The sequence below is a fragment of the Buceros rhinoceros genome, unplaced genomic scaffold, assembly GCF_000710305.1.
Source record: "Buceros rhinoceros silvestris isolate BGI_N320 unplaced genomic scaffold, ASM71030v1 scaffold17606, whole genome shotgun sequence".
Classification (NCBI taxonomy): domain Eukaryota; kingdom Metazoa; phylum Chordata; class Aves; order Bucerotiformes; family Bucerotidae; genus Buceros; species Buceros rhinoceros.
In genome coordinates, this window is record NW_010415957.1 from 2,491 (window position 1) to 25,137 (window position 22,647).

General features: G+C 40.3%; 1 protein-coding gene across 1 annotated transcript in view; it reads left to right on the forward strand.

The window, feature by feature from the left end:
* Positions 1 to 2,003: 2,003 nt before the first annotated feature.
* Positions 2,004 to 22,647, forward strand: part of DMTF1 (cyclin D binding myb-like transcription factor 1) — a 24,788-nt gene continuing 4,144 nt past the window's right edge. Inside the window, exons 1-15 of the mRNA XM_010137616.1 lie at positions 2,004 to 2,076; positions 4,077 to 4,193; positions 4,717 to 4,836; positions 5,788 to 5,882; positions 6,620 to 6,734; positions 8,876 to 8,952; positions 10,352 to 10,509; positions 11,312 to 11,344; positions 12,476 to 12,585; positions 13,308 to 13,536; positions 15,169 to 15,320; positions 16,776 to 16,991; positions 19,342 to 19,427; positions 20,111 to 20,272; positions 20,712 to 21,098. Coding sequence (XP_010135918.1) covers positions 2,004 to 2,076; positions 4,077 to 4,193; positions 4,717 to 4,836; positions 5,788 to 5,882; positions 6,620 to 6,734; positions 8,876 to 8,952; positions 10,352 to 10,509; positions 11,312 to 11,344; positions 12,476 to 12,585; positions 13,308 to 13,536; positions 15,169 to 15,320; positions 16,776 to 16,991; positions 19,342 to 19,427; positions 20,111 to 20,272; positions 20,712 to 21,098 — 2,130 coding nt within the window. The remainder of the gene's footprint in view (positions 2,077 to 4,076; positions 4,194 to 4,716; positions 4,837 to 5,787; positions 5,883 to 6,619; positions 6,735 to 8,875; positions 8,953 to 10,351; positions 10,510 to 11,311; positions 11,345 to 12,475; positions 12,586 to 13,307; positions 13,537 to 15,168; positions 15,321 to 16,775; positions 16,992 to 19,341; positions 19,428 to 20,110; positions 20,273 to 20,711; positions 21,099 to 22,647) is intronic.

Consider the following 22,647-nt stretch of genomic DNA (forward strand, 5'->3'; position numbering starts at 1 on the left):
ATCTAACCAGCCAAAAAGTGCTTACTAAATTTACACTGATTTTTAAGCCGCCACTCATGTCATAATTCTCACTAGGAAACGTTGGCTGTCATTACCTGTGTAATTAACTTTTTCAAGAGCAGACATGTAGTGGATGTGCAAGTGTCTGTATTAAACAGAATCCTCATGGCACATCCTAAAAGACCTCTGCGGTGGCACAGCGTTGTTTACCATGGCTTCGGCTGTCAGCCCGTGATAAATTGGGGGCATTGGGCAAGTGCCATGTCCCTGCAGCCGGTATCGAAGAAGCCTGCATCCGAGGGCGTTGTCTCCTGCAGCAGCTCTGTGCTTCCTCTGCTGAGCTCACTGGAAACTCCAGGTGGTCCCATCATATGCTGTATCCGATTTATCTTCAGCATACATGGTTGTCCTGTTGTCATTTAAGTGTAAAGCAGTGATTTTTATAGATCTGGAGAGTGTTTCCTAGTCACACCGAAGCACCACTGCGGTTCCTTGAGATTTTTTTCTCACCTCTCAGGCACTAATTCATGTCTTCACAACTTAGTGCTCCTGTCCTGCTATACATGTGTCTTGAAAGGACTAGTTTGTTTGTTTCCTTCATTTTTCTTGTATTTGTGTAGTCTAACGAGTAAAAAGTAATGCCCCAAATACGCATTTGACTTTGACTTGACTTCTCACGTTCTTTGCAGTCGGTTGAGGTCCAAGACCATATGCAGTAAAGATGATGGGAATTTTTCCAGTCAAATAAAGATTTGGCTCCTACTAAGCTTTCCTCAAGGTTTGGTTATGGTTATTATTACCTTTACTGATAAAACTTGAGATACTTGAGATTTAGCGTATCTGACACAGAATGTCGTAGGTTTTTTTTTTTTTTTTCTGGAGAGCCCACACTTACTGTTGGGATAAACCATTCTGTGGAGATGGGCAAAATGTCATAAAACCCTGCTCAGTCGAGCAGTTTCACTGAGGAGTGCTTATTGGGGAACCACAGTCCCTTCATCAGTGTGCTCTGCACAGGTTTTGGTGCTTCGTAAGGAGTGCCTGGGAGCTGAAGCAGAGAGCAGACACCTGACTCCATCAGGAGAACCAGTGCTGCTCTTAGAGGTGGTGCCTCAGCTGTTAGCTCTTTAGAGTCCTGTTACAACTCTGTGTGCAAGTGGCAGAGTCACAGCCATCGAATGGTGTATCTTCCTCCCCAGCTTTGATGGAAATGCCAGGTTTGGATGTGTGGGTCGCCTCCATGCTGTGTCTTTTTCTCTTCTAGCATAGCAAACCAGGGAGGCAGAGAATGCAAACGGACAAACCTAATTACTCCCTGGGGTTTTTTTTCATTTGGGAGCCTAATCCTGTGGAAGTTGGTGGTTTTTTATTATTATTCTCAGCAAATCCTGTGTTACTGATGAAAGAATGGCCCAGCTTTGCTATCTCTGTATTTGGTTTTCAGTATTCTTTCAAATTAAAAAAAGGAATGTTCATCTGCCGTCAGTGGTGCTATAGTTCCCGCTGCTTCTAGATCAGCTCTGAGTGAAGTGCATGATTGACATAATGTGTTTTATAAATATAAGTGTCTTTCAAGCCTTTATAGTGGTGAGAAGAAAAACAAGTGCTTTTAGCTGATTATAGAAAAATAAATGCTATCACTATCTGTTCAGATATAATTAGAGAAGAATCCTCCGTGGCACTTCAGGTAGCTTTGGGAATTTTTGCTACAGCATTCCCTGTAGTAAGTTATTCAGAAAGTACACATTCAGAAAGTACCTATTTCTTTTGGCCTTCCAGAGTGATCCACTTTGTTCACTCTGAAAAAGCTGAATGAATAACTCAGACCTGAATTGAAGAAGTTGCAGTTTGTGAATATAACTATAATACTTTGGGTTTCTTTCTTCATGTCTTAGAGTTACAGATGCCTCTTGTGGTTCTTAAAAATCAGTGCTATAGTCGTGCAGCAAACATCACTTCTAGGAAGGGAGGGATAGGGCAGAGGCTGTAAAGCTCAGAAGTAGATGAATCCCAAGAAAGTTACAGCCTCCTACACTTGCATTTGGCAAGGAGCTGTTGCCGATGGTAGATATGAGAGTAAATCTGAGAACCCTCAGATTTAAAATGTCAGCGGTATCTGAAATTCTCGATGCATTCAGAAGGGTAATTCCAGTTCTTTCTAGGAATCAGTCACTACGTGTGCTTAAAGATGTGCCAAGTCTTCATCAAGCTTGAGAAGTGATAAGTAATTTTAGTGAAAGACTGGCAGTAGTTTTATCCTTCCAAGAAAACACTGCTTTTGGGAATCTTCAATACCAAAGAACATGTTTTTCCATTAAAAACTAAATCATTTCTTGCTGAAGTGATATTATTAACATTGTACAGGGGACTTGTAATCCAGGTTGTAAATTCCACTTACCTGTTGGTGTATGGGTTTCCCTGCCTGGTACATGGAAGCTTTGTAATGTAATTGTGTTGTGGTTGTTGGGTTATGGGGTTTGTTTGGGGTTTTTTTTTTAAGCTATAGACAATGATCTTTTAACAACATCAGTTAAAATTGTTAATAACAGTATTTTAAAATAAATAAAAGTTGCAAGTAATTTTTTTCTGTTGTTAACATGAGAAAACACATAAAAATAATTGAGCATTTCAAGGAGAAATAGATGATACTTTCTTCGTAGAAAGCTTTGCCGAAGAGAGCAACCAAACCCAGGTGCTCAAAACTGATGTGATCGTTGCAGAGCGCCTGGATGTTTTAGATGTGATTCTATCTAGCTCGTGCAGCAGAAAAGGTTCTTTTCTCTGTATTTGATGGATTAAAACGTTTTGTGGGATTTTTTTTTATTATTTATTTTAGTATTAGTGGTAGTTTATATTGAAATCCTTACAAGGCTTGGATTTCTTTGTAGTGCTTTTGTAGTGGAAATGGGATCATCAGGAGCACTTTGTTTTGCCCTTGTTCACTGACTTCAGTGTATACTGCTTATTTTCTGAGTAATTTTAGTACTGGTGATTCTTTGCACCCAGTTTTTCTGTTGCTTATGTTGTGACAATTCTAAAGAAAAAATACTAACAACAAGATTAGTTACATGCATGGCAGGAGACTGAAAAAAAAAAACACCCAGTTTTTCTGTTGCTTATGTTGTGACAATGCTAAAGAAAAAATACTAACTTCATGTTTAGTTACATGCATGGCAGGAGACTGAAACTTTGCAACTTGGCAATTTATAAATGGTGCAGCTAGGAGTACTGCGACGAGACAAAAATATTTCTCGGTCTTGGTTTAGGTAATATAATAATTTAAAAATTATTAAATAAGCAGTGGCACAAATACTAGGGAGACAAAAAATATCAGATGTAAAAAACTAATCGCCTATGTTTGTGTTAAAAGAAAGAGTGGAATACAAATCATAAAGTCATTTATGTTGGGAGAAACTTTTAAGATTGTCAAATCCAACTGTTAATCCAGCACTGCCAGATCACCACTAAACTGTGTCCCTCAGCACCACGTCTGTGCGTCTTTTAAACACTTTCAGGGATGGGGACTCCACTGCTGCCCTGGGCAGCCTGTGCCAGGGCTTGACAACCCTCCCTGTGAAGAAATTTTTCCTAATGTCCAACGTAATCCTCCCCTGGTGCAACTTGAGGCTGTTTCCTCTAGTCCTATTGCTTGTTACTTCTGAGAAGAGACTGACCACCACCTTGCTACAACCTCCTTTCAGGTAGTTGTAGAGATGAGTTCTCCCCTGAGCCTCCTTTCCGCTAGGCTAAACACCCCCAGTTCCCTCAGCTGCTCCTCACAGGGACTTGTGCTCTAGACCTTAGAGCTCCTGAACAGGCAGTTTAGGTACTATTTTTAATTGGAAAGTAGCTTTGAAGCTGTCCAGCGTTACCCCGCACGATGTGTTAAGTATGCAGGAAAAGTAAAGGCAAGTGAATGTCTTAAACCATAGAATTGTTCCTGCAAAAGGACAGACAGACAGACACTCATCATTTTGTACGGGAGTTTATGCTGGTTGGCTGAGATAGAGGAAGCCGCGTTGTGGTCAGAGTGGCAGTGTGACTGAGAAAACGTAATCTGTGTGTTGCTCTTTCAGGTTTGAGTATGAGCACAGTTGAAGAAGAGTCTGACACAGTGACAGTAGAAACCGTGAACTCTGTGACTTTGACTCAGGACACTGAAGGGAACCTTATACTTCATTGCCCTCAAAATGGTATAGAATTCTATTGCATAGTGTTTTTTCTTCATTTTTCACTGATCTAACCATCATCCTTCCCTGCCCCCAAAATCTTTGAGCTACTTGGATTAAGCTTAATGTGCTGCAGTTTGTTCTGTTTCAGTTTAAAGAAGGATTAAGTGTGGAACTAGGTGTAAATCACAACATTTTGTATGTGTGTGCCCAACAAGGATATAGTTGTTCTGATTTATTTCAGTGTAAATGGGTTCTTAGAACCGAGCAAGTAGCCAAATTTATGTAGACTTAAGGCATTTCTTTGTGTGTAATGGACTATGGATGGAATTTAGAAAGAAAATCTCACAGAAAATGAGTGTTGGAGAAAGCATGTGAAGTGTTACTGAGCTTAACTTTGACCCAGGTTCCTGGGCAGTAGTAAAACACTGATCCAGCCTATCACATTTGCTTCTACCTTGTGTTTTGGTCCACTTTGCTAACACAACTTGGTCCAAAGCCTCCACTTCATTAACAGAAAGTAACCTGCCTATGTTCTTGTTGTTAGAAACTGATGAAGTAGACTCTGAAGACAGCAGCGAACCTCCGCACAAGAGGCTTTGCTTATCAGAGGATGATCAAAGCCTTGATGATTCCACTCCATGCATTTCTGTCGTTGCAGTTCCAAGTAAGTTCTTTTAGTTTATGTACTCTTGTAGGAAATGTTTCTGCTGATAAAGATTAAAAGTGGACTCTTTGGATCACAGTGGAATATTTTGCGTGTTTTATTTTCACATTTTATTCATATACTTGGGTATCATCTCTTTACCCGTCAGAGTCTTGACTGGTTTTGCAGCAATTGTTATCTATACAGTACTGGCAAAATAAACCTGCCTTACAGAGAGAGAACTGCAGGCCCAGGTGCTCTGAGTAACCTGAAGGAAAAATGAATGAACAACAAACTAGATGCTCTCTTCTTGCAAAGAGCAGTTGGGTTTTCTTAATGATCAGAAAGTGCAGTTAGTGTTTCAGTAGTTTGAGATGCATGGTCTTTTTAATGTAGACATTGTCATACAAAAGATAGGCTGAGTACTGGGTTAGTCTTAAGGAAGTTAACAGAATATTGGGTAGTTCAGTATAATCTCCCAAAGGGAGGCAAAACAGATCTAACAAGTTAAAATACCAATTTGCAGTACCTAGAGTGGCTGTGTATTTGGTGGAACTTAGTAGAAACTCCTTAGAAGTAAAGGCATTATCATGTTGAAGAAAAACGTGGGAAGAAGGAGGCAGCTAAAAAATTTGAGTGTTATCCTTCAGTAATTGTAAAATACTGAAGGTAGCCCTGGAAAGAAAGTATTAATATCACACCAAATGTTTGCACCAAATCAAGCACCTTTTAATTATGTTTCACATTAAGTCTTAGTTACGTCAAGTCTAAGACTGGTTTCAAAACCCATATTTAAATTTTATGAAGAGGAACGGTTGATACTAGTTGTTGACACAGTAAAATCATAACAAAGAAATACCAGATAAGGCCTCTTTAACATTTCCAGGGCAAAGGTAGCAAGTTGTAACACCTGTAGCTTGTATCGAAAGTGTTACAGGAGTAAGATACACAACTAACTTATCCATTCTGAAGTTTCAGAAAATGATCAGAGCTTTGAGGTGACCATGACTGCTACCACTGAGGTAGCTGAAGATGAGATTAATGAAGGAACAGTTACTCAGATTCAGGTACAGTAAAACTTCGGTATTGACCTATTTGGTTTTTATTTAAAATGAAATGGAAAGGAAAACAACTAGCAGAAGGGGCTTATTAAGTGAATAAGGTTGTTTTTAGTATGAAACTAATCTATTTATTTGAGCATGGATTTTGTTCATAAAGTGTTGTTCTATAAAAGTGCAATTAGATCATTTTATATGTGAAAGAGCTAATTTGTAGTATAACTTCCTGCCCAAAGAACAACTCAGTAAACAATAAAAGATGGAACCTCCACTGATAATTACTTGCTTTGCAGTGATCTGCATAGAAGAGTATCTGTAATTTCTTTCGTTCTTTTATTATAAATTAAGCTTTCTAACAGGCCTAAATATGCTTTGTCTTGTCAATGTCCTAACAGTTACATACAGTGAGTGTACCAAAGTTCTAGGTTGGAGATGCTGGATGTAGCCCTTTTCCACCACAAACAGCGAGGCTTTTCCTATTTCTGGTACATTAAACAGGACAAAGAGTGTTATCTAGTTAATTGTCACAACATCTGTATGTTAAGATGCTAAGTCTTACTCAGGTGCTTTAAGAAAGGTGAATGTGCTTTTAATGCCGTGTCTAAAAAGTGGCACTTCCTCAGTAGTCAGCAAGGTAACTAGATGTGCTGGTTTCATTTTCCTTCAAGTTATGCCTCCATGTTAAATGCAAGGTGATAAAAAGAACTGAAGACCTTACTGGATGATTTCATATTGGTCTTTTCAAGATTCTTCAGAATGAACAGCTGGATGATATCTCCCCAATGGGCAATGAAGAAGTGTCAGCTGTTAGTCAAGCCTGGTTCACAACCAAAGAGGATAAGGATTCTCTAACAAATAAAGGTAGGGTATTTCAAAGGCACTTCTCCACACTGTAAAAGGACGAGCTATTCCAAATGTCTCAGGACACTGTGCAGGTTATATAAAGTAATCTCTGGTCTGGCTTTTTTAGTGAAGACATTTGAGAAGACTGATTCTCAAAATGCTGAAAGATCTAATGCGTTAAGTCTTCACCATCCCGCTTACACTTTGTATACAAGGAGAAAGATGGAACTCCAGATATGCTTGGAGAGGAAGAGGGGCCATGCTTGCAGTGGTGATAGTGGTTCCAGGAGCTGTGGAAGAGAACTGGAAAACAGTACACCAGGAAAAGAAACAATCTGTGCTCAGGTTCATACATCTTCCTCTGAGTCTGGCCACTGCGTTGTGATTCATATTAAACAGTTCCTGGAATGGAGTTGCTTCAGAAGAGGGATTATGCAGGCCAGGATCTACTGAAATAATCATCACTGTTACTAAAATTGCCACCCCGTTGCCATTCCTCCCTTTCAAAATGTGTCTGCACGGTCATGTAGTAGCTACTGAACTTCAGAGTCTTGGTTTTTTCTTTTTTTTTCTGCCCAAGGGGAAGTTCCTTTCTAAACTGAGAGAAACAACTCAGTGTCGCATGAAGACGTGTTGTCTCTCCAGTTTCTTCAGTCTCTCTATTTTTCTTACCCTGACTTTACCTCTTGCTGGAGGGGGAAAAAAAAAATTAAATCCTTTCCAGTCATTCCAAAGCAACTGGGTTTTTTTATTAGAAAACTTTAGGAAAAAAGTAATGGTTTTGTCTCACAGAAGCAAATGAGCTCTTACCCAGTGAGTTCTACTCCAGAAAGCTGAGCTGGACCTGTGTTGCCTGAGCTCATCATTTGGTAGTAGTCTCCCTTGATAATGCTTTCTTTGAAGACCTGTGGGCAGTAACATTGGGGTTGAATATGCAAAACATGCTTCCTTTCCTAAAGTAGCTGGATATCAAAGGTTATTGCATGTAAAGAGTAGCAGTGTCTCTTTAAGTCAGCTCACATCATTGGATAGAGGTGTGAATCCCAGCTACAGTAGTAAATTCTGTCTCGGTAGCTTTGGAAGAAGCCATCAGGCACAAGGAAAGAGTTTTCTCTCATCAGTTCCAACGGAGTTAGTAATAATGCCTGTACTTTTCATTATAATTGGATTTGAGTAAACAGTCTCTTTGGTGTGTTCTGCCTCTCAGCTCTGGTAATTAGCAGGCTGAGAAGGAAGTACCCTGATTTTCCTGAGCAGAGATGGGCAGGTAGCCAGCACACATCAGTATGTAAACTGGGTCACCAGCATAATCTTAATTATAAGTGATAGTTAATATTAAGTATGATCTGAGCACGAGAGGGGTAAAAAGAGGAATCCATATATGAATTTAGAGTAGAAATGATTCAATGTTTTACTGATAGCCCTCGGGTTTGAAATTTTCTCTCTGAATAAAGTTGATTGGTTTTGCTTGTAAAGCTTGGCTGGCAGCGTAGACACTAAGGGCATAGACAGAGGAGAAAATAACGTTTGTTTCTATTGGTTTACCACTTTTATTTGGGAAATGAAACACTCCCATGAGTCTTTATCTTGATTGCGACCACTGGGCATTGTTCCCAATGCAAAAAAAAAAAAGGGAGAGAGAGGAACCAGCTTGTCAAAATAGACTAGGTGGAGCATTTACTTCTATAAAAAGCACTCGCAGTAGGTAGCGTTACTCACGTGTTGGGAATTAATAAGGTGTACAAGAGAACCCCACGTTCTTGCCAGTTCCTCAAGTAATATTATGAGTCACATTCTAAGTCCCAGCTTCTGGAATCATTTGAATGCATGGAAATTTCAGCTGTCAGTTTAAAGACAAAAATTTTGTAGTTGTGGCTGAAGAGAATGCCTGAAAATGTGACTTGACAGCAAATAGAGGAATTCAAGTTCTGTTTTTTAAAAATTGTTAGTTTTGAAGAGGAGTCTGACTCATATTATTCAAACATTAGTTGACAGTTTTCAGTTCTGAAATAACATCTGTTTAAAATTAATTCTGGTTAAAGTAGCTAAAATTACTCTTTTCTTTGTTAATGGCAGTAATGAGAGTTGTGTTTTCTGATATTTTGGTTCTTAGTGTTTTGGTGACTTTCACTTCAGTAATTTGTGGTCTCTGTTTTCAGGCCATAAGTGGAAGCAAGGGATGTGGTCAAAGGAAGAAATCGACATTTTGATGAGTAACATTGAGCGCTATTTAAAGGTATGTGTTAGCGTATGTTATCTGCTGGCTGGTGTGGTGATGCAGCTCCTGCTAGAAACCAGTTTTCTTTAGTAATTCCCAGACTATGCAATAAGTGATTCTGACCTGTTCATAGTAAAAAATGGTCATTATCCATTTGAAATTCATAAGAAAATTATATCCATACATAGGATTTAAGACTCCTGAGTAGTACCTTGCTTTTAATTTGTGTGCTGAATATAACCCATCTTAAAATTTCATGTTGGGATGTTCAAGTGGCTTGATCTCTTTCTCTGAATATACATCAGTCATGAAACCTTTGGGTGAAGGCAGAGGGGAAAAATTGCACCAGGAGTAGAGATAATTTTTCTTAAAAAGTATTGAATGCAACTTCCAGAGTTCCTTGGTGCTGTATCTGTATTTGTGTACTACGCTAGCAGGATGCCTGTATCTGCTTTCTTCCCCTTAATATACCAGTGTCAGAGTTGACTGTAAAAATAGGCTCACAGTTAACATGCTGACAGTGATAATTGCCCATAACTCCTATTTGTGGTACTTACAGCTGAGAATGTTTGAGCTGAGCCCTTACAGCTGAAAATAGATAAACTGGATAATACACCATCCTTCACTTGTGCTTCAAAGAAAGCTCTGAATTTAGTCTTCATTGGTGTAAAAATCCTCAGTATTACTTGTAGAAAGTGGGACTGTACATGCAGGTATTAGAATTTCTGCCACAAAATCATTCATAGCTAATACTATTTTTTAAATGTACAGAACCTTTTTTTAAGCTGACTAACTTTGAGTTACTGATAACTCATTCAATTCATTATTTTCCCATTTGCTTCGAATAGTAGAAACAGTGATTTCTAGCTGAAGTTAAACTAAAGCTTTCCTTTTATGCTTAACTCCCGTGTTTCTGGATCAATTTGTCTTGTTCTGATGGAAATCAAAGTCAAGTAGTTTAATTGAAGAAATATTGCTTTCAGATAAGGAATACATAACTTATATATCACATTGATATAGCACTGTCTGATAACCTTCTCTTGTATGACACCAGGCCAATTCCACCACAGGATATTTCCCGTGATGTTCTAAATGACTGTTCAATTTTTGATCTTAAAACTGTACATTGGACAAATGTGGGTGAAAGAGCTTCTGTGTCTGCCTGGACTCTGGTGCAACAAAAAAAAACCCAAACAAAAAAAAGCACCACAAGGCCTAGTGTTCATGGTTTTGTATTCGAGGTAGTTAATTGATAAATACTCGGTTTAACTTTCAGACTGCTCTATTTGAGATACATAGAAAATTGTGTAAGAGCATGCTGGGCTTCAGTTCTTAAGCGTACTGCTCCTTGAGTTCTGGGAGACTTTATCTAAGGTGTTTCGTTTGTGCTTTGATGTTTTCTAATGGTTTCTTTTAGGCCCGTGGAATAAAAGATGCCACTGAAATTATATTTGAAATGTCAAAAGACGAGAGAAAAGATTTCTACAGAACAATAGCTTGGGGTCTGAATCGGCCTCTCTTTGCTGTCTATAGAAGAGTTCTTCGCATGTATGATGACAGAAACCATGTTGGAAAGTATGAAAACCTCTAATGCTGCATGTTTTTATTGGTGTGAGTAGGGTCATGTATTTAATGTTTGACATGTTACGTGTGAGACAGAAGTTCTAGCTAAACAGACTTAGCTTTTCCTGCACGAGTCACCTCCACTGAATTCTGATAAATGAACCTTGACAATAGTCGTGTTAAATCAATGGTGTTCACAACTTCAAAAAGAAAAAAAAAAAGGAAAACAAAGGTGCAGAGAGGATTCTGGTGTGATTAGAAGGCTTTGACACAAGCACGGATCTGCTGAGATACAGTTTCTTTCTAGAACTGTGACTTTGAACTACTTGATCTTCATCCTTGTGCCCCTGGTTTGCCCATCTGTAGAACAGTGAATGTGGCAACGTCCAGAAGTGCTGAAAAGGATGTTAGATTTTAGTTTGCAAAGGTAGTAGAAAATCAAAAATACCATCTCAGTTTTTTTTTTAATGGAAAATCAGCTTTATGGTGATAGTGAGCTGAAACAGGAAAGAAAAAATGGCTGTTTTATTTGAGATACTAATACACAAAACTCTAATTCTGTTCTTAGTGGTAAGATCATAAGGAACGAGGAATTTTGCTGGCAAGTGAGAGGAATGTTAGACCAGATAACATTAGAAATGCACTAATGTGGAAAATAGCGTTTATTCTTCATGTTCTTTCAAAGCATTATTTCAGATTGTTCCTTACAGCTGAAATTCCTTAATCTCTTGGTGTGACTAAATGTGTAATACTAAATATTTGTGCTGTATGCTTTCTGTTTAAAGTAATGTCTTTTTATTTATCTGTTGCTTAGGTATACTCCTGAAGAAATTGAAAAGCTTAAAGAGTAAGTTTAAGAATAAGGTCAGGTTAACGTGTTTGTATTTAGTAGCCTGAGTGGTTTTTACAGGTTTTGTTATGTGAAATCACTGAAAAGTTACAAGCAGATTTGACTGCTCCAACTCTTATCAAAAAATAGTGGCCACTAAATCTGAAGAGAGATGAAACTACATTTGGATTCCTTTTTAATATTTTCTAATGTGTATTCAGGACATAAGCAATATGCAAGACCGTTCTAAAGCAAGGCTTCTGCTGAAAGTAGAAATGTTTCAGATTTTTACAAGCACAGTCGGCCTTTGCAGTTGTCTTTGTGAAAAATAAATTCCCTTTCTTTAGGAAACATGAGCAAAGGTTACTTCTAAAGAAAGTGTCAGGTCAAGGGTAGGATCTCCCTACAAAGTATTAGGTACATAAATTGTCAGTAAGGCTCTTTGGTTTTGACTGCGAACCTGGGAGATAAAGGAGGAGGGGCTGCAGACTTACCTCCTGGGAGCTTTCCAGGATTGAGCAGTTTGAAGCAACCAGGTTGGACTGAGGGAAGGAAGGGAGTGCACTTCACTGCGTTGACGGATGTGTTTGGATCAGTTCAGCTGCTTCGTGTCATTCGCAAGGTGCCTGTGGTTCCAGATGTGTCAAAAGTCGTCATGGCTCAACATGTGAAGCAACCTCTTGTCTTGTGTGGGAGGAAAATAATAGTTAGAATCACTAACATGATCATGCAGTATTTTGCTTCATTTAAATTGTCGGATGCCCGAGTTTTCATTGGGCATTACTTTGATTTCTCAACTGATCTCTGTACCACCTGCAGACCTTTGAGGAACTTCTGTAGAATGGATGTTGGCTGTTTATCTGGACATTCGTATTGTATTTAACCCAGGAGTTCAGCCTCACAGTGTTCCTGCAAGACAGTTAGATACTAAGTGAGTGTCCTGGGGCTTAGCTGGCCCAAAAGGCTTCTCAGAACACGTAGACAAATTAGCAGTGATGATAGAAAATATCGATACTGTCACATCAAAGTCACTCCCCAGTCTGTCTGTAAGCCTGTAAACTGTGGGTTTATCCTGTTGTTATTAGAGAACATTGATATTTGGGTAGTCTCATAACTGGCTGTAGTACTCATGAGCACGTTTCTCTTTAGGCTGAGAATAAAGCACGGTAACGATTGGGCCACGATAGGAGCTGCACTGGGGAGAAGTGCTTCATCGGTGAAAGATCGCTGTAGACTGATGAAGGATACCTGCAACACAGGTGAGGTAAATGCCAGTGTCAGTAGTGGATATATATCCCAGTTAAATGCTCTCAGCTCTGCCCTTGTCAGTGGAGTTTTCAGAGATGTGTGACTCTGACCTGAGGAAATTACAGTCTGAAATCTGGGAACGTTTTTAGAATGCGTTTGGTATCGGTTTCTCCAGTTTCACTTCTTGAACAGCAGAACACTTGGTTTATTTCTGCAGTCCCTCATTCATCATACATTTATGCCACAGGGAGCGTATTTTATTGCGGTGGATTAGAAACAGCTTTCACTTGTGTTTAACGTTTATAAACATACTCTGTATACTTGGTGTCAGATAAGACACAGGTGCCCCTTAGGAGTAAAGTATTGTTTATTTCTTTGGGAATACAGTCAAATGGAAGGAAAATTCGCTCAGACCTCAATTGTTGTGTACTAAATTGTAGCATGGTAAATTTACTTCCAACTAATACCATTCTGGTAGCTTGGACCCGTTTGCTTTGGTAAGTTTGGTGTTCATTCATCTGCAAGAGAAAGAGAAAGAAATTTGGCAGCAAAACAATGGAATTCTGCATTTCTTACTCCAGAATGGGCACAATATAAATTGTTACTAAGAACAGTTATATCTGTTTGCATCTGGAATAAGGTGTGAGGCACTGAAGGTAAATGTCTGTTGACGTGTTATGGATCAGAAGGAGGAGTATGTGCTGTTAAGCTGGAGGGCTTTTCTCTCTTTCAGGAAAGTGGACGGAGAAAGAAGAAAAAAGACTAGCAGAAGTAGTGCATGAGCTGACTAGCACAGAGCCAGGTGACATTGTCACACAAGGTGTATCGTGGGCTGCTGTGGCAGAAAGGGTCGGGACACGCTCTGAAAAGCAATGCCGCTCTAAATGGCTCAACTATCTCAACTGGAAACAAAGCGGGGGCACCGAGTGGACCAAGGAAGATGAAATAAATCTGATCTTGAGGTTTGTTATTTTAGTTACTTTTAAAGGTCGGTAATACATGATGCTAGCAGGATTCCATTGGGGTCCATTTTGCTGCTTTCTTAGACACTAAAAACTCTAGGACTCTTCAAAAATCACTGCTGTGTTTACAGTTCCCAGAGACTTATTATTGAACATATTTTTTGTTTTTTGTTTTTTGTTTTTTTAGTGAATGTTAGTGTTCGTGAAAGGTGTCAGATTGAAAACCCTGGAGACTGAAGTCTTCTTTATTCCACAGAAAAGGTACAGCACAGGCAGCGACCGTGCAAGCTTCCCACACGTTGCCCCACCAATGCGCTTTAACCCTTAACTGGAGGGTAGTTCAGTCTCCCTGCCCATTCAGTCCTTGGCCTCTCTGCTGAGATGACCAACAAGGGTCAAGTGTGGTGGTGGTTTCTGTGATGTGGACATCTTGTCTACAAAGAGCTGGGACTGCAAGTTAATTTCATGTAGGCCACCAAACACTGATTGGATGTCAGCATCTTTGACTACATTTGAACTGGCTTGGAGGTCTTTTGCTCTCTCCAGTCCTCCTCCTGTTTTGAATGCCTTTAACTCAGGCGTTTTAGCCAGTGGATTTTTATGGTTGATAGTTTTGGGTGGGAATAAAAAGCCAAGACATCTAGGGAATCCAAGCACTAATTACAAAGCAGTATTGACTAAATTACTGAAGCTGTTTGACATTTGCTCCAAATGAGAAATCTGATTCCACATTTCAGAATGTGCTGGTTATAATTCTTAGTATGTCTGTACAAATGGTGTCTGTTTCAGTTTGTGCAGGTGTCCTTCACTCATCCTGTAGGGGTTGGGTTTGGTAGCTTTTTAATTTTTTCCTTTTTTTTTAGCTAGAGAGAGTGGTCAGTGCTAATGAGAACTTTTCTTAAGTTCCACAAAAACCTTTTCCCTTCTCACTGTTCACCTCTCTTCATATGCTCCACAAACAGATGAACTGGAGGCAATTCAGAGATATTTATAGTATTCAGACAGATTCTGGTAGAATGTGGTGTGTGCATAACATCTGCCAAAATTCTGTGAAGACTGTCCCTTACCTGGAGAGCCTGATGGGATTGATATCTGAGGAACTGTTTAATACCATAGTTAACTTCACCTGCTTTGGCTAAGAAGCATCTGAGAGGAGGCAAAACCTGTGTTAGGGATGGATGAGTGTTATTTAGGAGAAAACGGATGTAAATATCATGACATGAAATTAATAAAGTAGAATTTCAGAGTGAATCTCAGGAAGTATTTCCTGCCTTGGAGATGTTTTTGGGGAATGGTTTTCCAAAGAGAAAAGTTTCAAGTACCATCATTGGGAATGCTTCACAATAATCTGATCAATCCTAATGTCTATGTAAATAAGGAGAGTAACCCTGCATGGCAAGGAGATGGACTGGATCATCTAACAGGTCTAGTCCATCTTCTGTTGTTCATGATTCTGCTTGACCTCTGGCAGCGTGGCGCCTTGGAAGCCTGTGTCGATTCATGAGCTCTGGTGGACTATTCACTAGCATGCCATTTTGCCGCTGTTACGTGTGACAAGACCGGAGATGTGCAGCACCCCTTCCAGTCTGGAGGGTAGTTTCTAACAGGTAAATATTTTCTCTATCCTGCCAGGATAGCGGAACTTGAAGTTTCTGATGAAAATGACATCAATTGGGATTTACTAGCTGAAGGATGGAGTAGTGTCCGCTCACCACAATGGCTTCGGAGTAAATGGTGGACCATTAAAAGACAGATTGCAAACCACAAAGATGTTTCATTCCCTGGTAACGTACTACTTGCACGCTTCTCTTCTGAAAGCTCCTTTCACAAATGTCAAAGGAATAAGGCTGCAGTTTGTTGTCTGCTCACAGCATTGCTGGCCAAACATCACATCGCTCCTTTGCTGGACATTACTGGTCCCTTGGATCTGCTGGCTGAATTGCTCAGACAAGCAATCCTTAAGTGTTTCAGTCAAAACAAGCCAAGCTGATGTTTACAACTGAACAGCGGATTTTGCCAGCTCCCCTCACTTTGCTGGAAGGGAGAGCATGCATTTAAGCAGCTCAGCTGGCAGATCTCAGATGATGATGGTGATGGTCGTTGGTATGGAGGGCAGTGACTTCTTCAGGTGGAAGACAGGTATCTGCAGCTGAACAGTATCACCTCAGGTTACATCTGCTACCTGTAAAATATTAAAATGTAATCTGTGAGACGTGCTGAACGGTAGCTATAGACAGAAGGTAGATGTAGCTGCGCAGAGAGGAGTAGGGGAGGAATCAGGAGCATAAAGCTCCCCAAATACATCTCTCACAGTATTTTCTCATTCTTGTTTGGAGAAGCTAGTGCCTGAGCCAAAGAGTATTCCAGTGACTTTCAGCCCTCCTTTTCTGTGACTTGGGGAGAGGGAAAAAAAAACCAGATTAGTCAAGTTGTAATGAAAGATGTGATTTAATGGATGCTTTTGCTGTGGTCGTCAGTGAGGTTATGTATTAGTCATGCCTGGAGGCTGCAATTGAGAGGGGAGCCCCGTTCTGCTTACCAGGTGGTTGTTGCATGAAATAATTCATAATGGAAACACGCCACTGAATCAACAGCCTCCACTGTCTTTCCACAGTCAACACGTCATGCTGTCAGGAGCAGGAGATGTTTAAGCAGTTTGCTGAATGTGAGGAAACCAGAGGCCTCAGCTCTTGTAACCTTATATATGTCAGCTGCTCCCTCAGTGGGACCAAAGTGATCATAGGGAGAAAGATGGGTGGGTTTATGGGGCCAATGTGCACTTTGTGCCCAGATGAAGAATTGTAGTATAGCCACTGCGAGATTAGTTCTCTCTTGCTCCCTATTTCCAATGACACTTCTGTCAACCCCCTGAAGAAATCTGCTTCTGTTTTGTAAGAAGGGAGGGTTTATTTCTGGTAGCAGCATTACACAACGAGTAGTACTGGCACTTGATTGTAGCTTGGGGATACAGAACATGTGTTTTTAGACAGGTCCAAAATTTTAATGAGCTTTTCTCTTTTTTTTGTTTTGTTTTTGTCCCAAGCATCCTGAAATGTCTAGGTTCCTTGAGAAAATCAGGTTCACCCCAGTAGCTGACTATAAATGTGTTTTATGTATGTGCTAAATTTCTAGTTGATAGAAATTGTTTAAGTTCCAAATTCAGAAGGCTTTGGGTTACTTTGGATGAATCTCACATGCAACATTTCAACACGCTTTAGCATAAGTACTCTTTCTCTCAGTGCTGATAAAGGGTCTTAAACAACTTCATGAGAACCAAAAAAACAACCCAGGGCACCAGCTTTCGGAGAACAAATCTGGCAGTGGATTACCGAACACTAACTCCAGTTCGGGGGTTCAGCACGTGCAGATTCGAGTGGCTCGCTTAGAAGAGAGCGCAGGCAACGCGCCAAGCCCTATGGCAGCTCTGCAGATTCCAGTTCAGATCACGCATGTCTGTAAGTAGCTGAAATGAACAACTTGCTGTCCTCTGATGAAACCTAAAGCTTTCTTATGTTAAGGTGGGGTGGGCATGTCTTAAAGGAGTTTATTAATTCTGCTTTGGTCTTGCCATAACTTCAGCTTAAGGATTTCTGGATTCCATTTGTCTGATTCTAACTTTGTTAGGCAGATGTCAGTACTGCTGTGGCAATAGTGCTGAGAAGCTGTAGTTGGAGCGCCTGGACATAGGGGTTGTGGGTGTATGGCTGTGTGCAAACAAGAGCTTACGTTACAACACGTTCGTGGAAAAGGTTTCGGTACACAAGCCTCTGAAAGAAGATGCAGTATATATGTATCTTTATTCCTTAAATTTCTTCTGGTAGCTCTTGTCCAGAACAATGGATATCACGTACAAGATCTCCTTCTGTAAAATATGTATGCTGCTGTCCCTAAGTCCTGATGAAGGACGCTGAAGGGAAGGTATATAATGTTTTTCCTAGTCCTGCTTTTTATTATACAGTTATTTCTAGCCACAACCACTCAGAAAAGTGTTAGCAGCAGAGTCACGCTGATGTTCAGCTGATGATCTGCTCTAACCCCTGTGTTTTTTTTAAGTTAGTGTTTCCCATGCTCTTCATGGGAATCTTCATTGCTCATTATCAAACATATCTCACCAGGTCTGCTTTGATTGAGGTGCTTATTGCTTGGTTTTGTAACTAATCTTATTAAGTAACTCCAGTCACCCCGTATGCGGCCCCTTGTCTCCATTTTATACTATTATGCACCGTTTCTCATTTGTGAATTCTGTTAGGAACCTGTAGTGTTTCAGTCTAGCTGATTACAAAATTAGTTAATCAGGCTAAGAACTGATTCTTCAGACTGACTAGATAGGCATTTGGTAAACAACTTTCTGTTTATAATTTCATTAGACTAACCTATCATAATCTACTTAAGGGCCGTCCTCCTTTCATCCGGTTTATTTTTTAACTAGAATGACATGCAACACCAAGCCAAGAACTTTTTTATCTGTCATGATGTCAGTGGTCTCAGACTTTAAGCCAAGCTTGGCCGAAGCTGTTGTGTTTTGATGAGCAGGCGAGATGTGCTGGTATTCCGTAACCTTTAGTCCTTCCTGAATTGAAGCCTCTAATGGTTATTTTGTGACTACACTGGCCCCCATCTGTCTGAAGAGCCTTCTCCCCATTCACTCTGCTTTCCTGAGGGATTTCTGTTGGTGTAATCAAGGTGAATTTGGTGCTGTGTCTTTCCAAATCCCATAAGAGCTGAACCTATTGGCCTCCTTCAGCTGCGTTTGATAGAAAACTTGGGGTTTCAAAGGGCTAATTCCTGTCAAGCTTTATGCACGTAACTGGATAGGTGACAGGCAGGCCACGCTTCATGGCTGGCTGCTACTACGTGCCAGGAAACCTGCAGCAAGAAGCCCTGACCATGCCACTGCAACAATAAATGCTTCCAAATCAGAGCTTGTATCTTCTTATGAGACCAAAATTATTCTGCTTTGAAGCCACTGAGCCTGAGATGGCCAAGTGACCAGTGCTTGGAGCACCGCTGTCATCATGTAGGTCTTTTGCCCTTTCAGTATTTATGGAATTACTGGATAATCCCAAGCAAAGTATTAATTTGCCTCCAGCTTCCTGGAACTTGGGAGGGGTTTTTTTAAGAGTAAAAAAATAATCATGGTTCTGAATAGGCTTTTGATATCTTTGATAGGCTTTGGGTACGAGCTGTTTGGACCTGGTGAACTTGAACTGTTTTCAGGGCTGCTCTTTGTTACTTTTAGAATTAATGGAGACAATTGCATAAATAATTACACACTTTTGTAGTAAGAATACTTAGAGCTTTTGAACACTGCAAGCATAACACAGAGGGTAGGCAAGTATCTTGGGAAGCATCTGATGTCTCATCAGCAGTGGACATACTGTGGAGGGTAGAAAAGGTTAAAAATACAGCAAAAAGGAGGTCCATGGGAAACAGCAATATTAAATGTGACCAGTTTAAAACACGTAATACGTGATCTGAAGGATATTGTTAATTCCTTACAAATCTCATTACAAAAAGTAATTAGATCACATCAGGTAACTTGTATTTGTCTGCTTTTAACCCTGTGCACAAATTCCTGCTTCATTGCTGTGCGCTGCTGGGTTGTGGAATGCCCTCTTTAAATAGTATTGTGGCTTGGGTACCAATTGGAGAACGTCATCACTCAGATTGTAGCCTGTTTTCTTTTTCTTACTACTGGAAATAATAGTACCTTGTTATGTAGAAATTACAGTGTGTCTCAGTGTCTGCAGGGCTGAAACATTTTGGTTTATATACTTTTTTCTTTTTTTTCCCTTCCTTTTGCAGCCTCAACTGATTCCCCTGCTGCTGCTGTTGACTCTGAGACAATAACACTAAACAGTGGAACACTACAGACCTTTGAGATTCTTCCTGTAAGTAACACAGAACTGATACTTGCTGTTGGGTTTTTTCTTTTAAGCATCGCTGCTTTGTACACTATAGAACTGTGCATTTCCAACACCATCACCCACCTACCCACCCCCCCAAAAAAAAACCCAAAACCAAAAAACCAGCTCTCAAGTGGAAAGTTAGAACATCTGAAACTTAAAAGTTCAAAGCAAAATGTATTTCTAAAAGTGTAGTTCATTAGAGCAGTGGAGTAATACGGGAATTACAGTTAAATGCTTTAAATCTGTCTTAAAGCCTTTAGTGCTGTGAAGTTTTCCTTTGTGATGGTTTGTTTTTTGAGCTTGGATATAATGGAGCCACAGGACGCTCCCAGCAAGTAAAGATTGTCTCAGTTCTGTTGTACTGTAATTGATAACACAGTTTCTTTTTCATGGCAGTGTTGGGTTTGTTTCTTTCTTACCTGCTGTTCCACAGCATAATCCAGTCCTGTTTGAGTCTTGGTGTTAATGCTTGTCTACGTAGCCTAAGGCTATAGATGAGTTTCTTCGGACTTCTCCAGTGCAGTACAGCAGCCAGTGCAGTGGGGGTTGGATTGATTTATTTGCTTGTTTTCCGGGGCGGGGGGGGTGGGTGTCACAGTTGGGCTAGTTCCTGTAAATAAGTGTGCTCTGAGGGCTGGGTGTTGAACTCCTCTGTTTTTTTGTAGTCTTTCCATCTCCAGCCAACTGGAACACCAGGTACATATTTACTACAGACAAGCTCAAGCCAAGGCCTTCCTTTAACACTGACGACTAGTCCTACCATGACCCTAACGGCTGCTGCTGCTGCTCCAGCCTCCCCAGAGCAGATCATAGTTCATGCCTTATCGGTAGGTGTTTGAGCAGTGAAAAGGCTGGAGTTCGGGCAGTGGGTGGAGAGAAACATGATGATGCAGGCCTCTATATGTGCATGTTAAGTTTGCAAAGCAGTTCTTAAGTCACAACAGTGTTACTTTGCTTAAAATACTAAGAGTGAGAATTGCTTTTTTTTAATTGTGTTTAAAAAGCAACCTCAAGTTGCTTCAAAACTGAGCTTAGTGAAGCAAGTTGGTTCTTCCTGGGGCTGAACAGGATGTCTCCATCTAGTGGCTTGCCCCCCAGCAGTACTATACAGACATACAATATATGTAAATCTCTCAATTACACTTAGTAATGAGTTCTTTAAATCGTTTTTCTTTTGTTTGCTGAAAGGTTTGAAGATACTTGGATGAAAGTCTCTGATGTTTTTTGGTTTTTGTTTGTGCCTCTTTTTGCAAACGCTGCTTCCAGCCAGAGCATTTGCTAAACACAGGTGACAACGTCACAGTGCAGTGCCACACGCCCAGTGTCATAATCCGCACCGTGGCTGCCGAAGACATCTCCTCCTCTGTCACTCAGGCAGAACTTAATGTTGATTCAGATATTCAGTCAGCTGACCTGACGGATCCTCCCGACACCCTAGAAACAAACACTTTCCCGGATGATATCCATCAGTCCAAGCTGAGTGATGAAGAACAGTCAGCCTACAATGAAGACGATGCCTCCAAATTCAGCAGCAGGAGTAGTAGTGAGCTGATGGATGGAGTTATGGTAAGAACCGAGGAGGAGATTTCAGATGCCAGCCTGAAACAGGAAGAGGATTCTCATTCTGATTTACCCAGCACTTACGTTACTGAGGTAAGGACGTCACGAGACTGGTATTTTCCCCATTTCTGCATGGACAATGATTTCATCGCATCTTTGACCATTGTGTTAAGCTATTCATATGAAATATGTCAGTGTTTTCATGGACATCGTAGCTCTACGAGTACTTTGTTCAGATCCTCTGTCCTTGAACTTCATTAATATGTTATTGGTGTGAAAGCAATGGCATTAAATTTGGTACTAAGGATTCTATTTTAATTTGTCTAGAGCATTCAACACCTCATTAGCTGTGGAGTTGCTTCACTATTCAGGATACTTTTGCGTGATTACTGTGGAAAGCAGGAATATTTATGGCGCTGAACAGTTGCCTTCATCTGATTCCTGTTTGAAGCTGTTGCTTTAAAGTGGGCTGTTACTTACTGTCCAGCACAACATACTTTACAAGTAGGCAGACTGCTGAGCAAGGGAGGTGAGGTCAAGTGTTTAGTTTTTGCTCTCTGTATCTAATAACATAGTTTGAGATGCACCACAGCTCCTGTTTTTGAGGACTTCTTTTATACTACTCTAGTTAAGTATCTGTTAAATTGGAATTTGAAGCATTTAAGCTGTTTCTCTCTCTGGTCTGAGTTTTATTCAGCTCCAACACCTGAAATGCAGAAATGAGTTTATCCAAATGATTTCAGGTGTTCAGATGTTTATACTAAATTCTTCCATCTTTCAGTTGCCAGAACTATGATAATGAGTAAGTCAAGGAAAACAGAGATGCTGAAAAGACACTAACTCCCTTTAGTGGGTAGAAAATAACTCTTTCCTCAGAAGCTTGATTAGGTTAGATTGTGGGAGGAGATGAGTTGGATTCAAATCCCCCTTCCTGTTCTCTAAAACACTGTCCTCTACAGTCGCTGTCAGTCTTGGAAAGCCTTTGTTGGTAGACTTTGACTTTGTTAGGCTTTGTCTTTGAAAAAGTTTATAGTAGACACTACATGTTCGTTATGCTCTTACAAAGAGGTGGTACGTACATCTCAACAGTCTGCTAGTACAGACGGGTTTGAAACCTGAATACATCTGAAGCTGGGGATTATTCTTCCATTTTCCTCTTTCTTGTCTCATGGTTGACATAGTTGTGGTAAGATTCTCAACAGCTTAGGCAGCCTGTCAGTTTTTTACTCTCATTTTAAAATTTCAGCTTCCAGAGGTAGAATCAGTAAACTTTTACTGTAAAACAATTCCTAATTAAACTTTGTAGAAATCGCTTAAGGCTAGCAAGATACAAAGAGGTACTAAACTTATTTTTCTATACAGAAGAACAAACTGAGTTTGTATTTCTAATTTGCCTTACACTCCTAGTCAGATTCAAGTTTGACATGTGTATTTAAATACTAGGAAGTCTGTGAGTGACTCTAAGTGAAAAGTTACTCTAGAAAGACATGCGCAGGGCACGTCTCCAGGATGGAGGATCACCGCCTTCCTAAGATTGTGTTCTACGGTGAGCTCGCCACCGGCTGCCGCCAGAGAAGAGCTCCCAAGAGGGGATATAAGGACTCCCCGAAACAACACCTCAGCCCACGGCCTACTGACCACC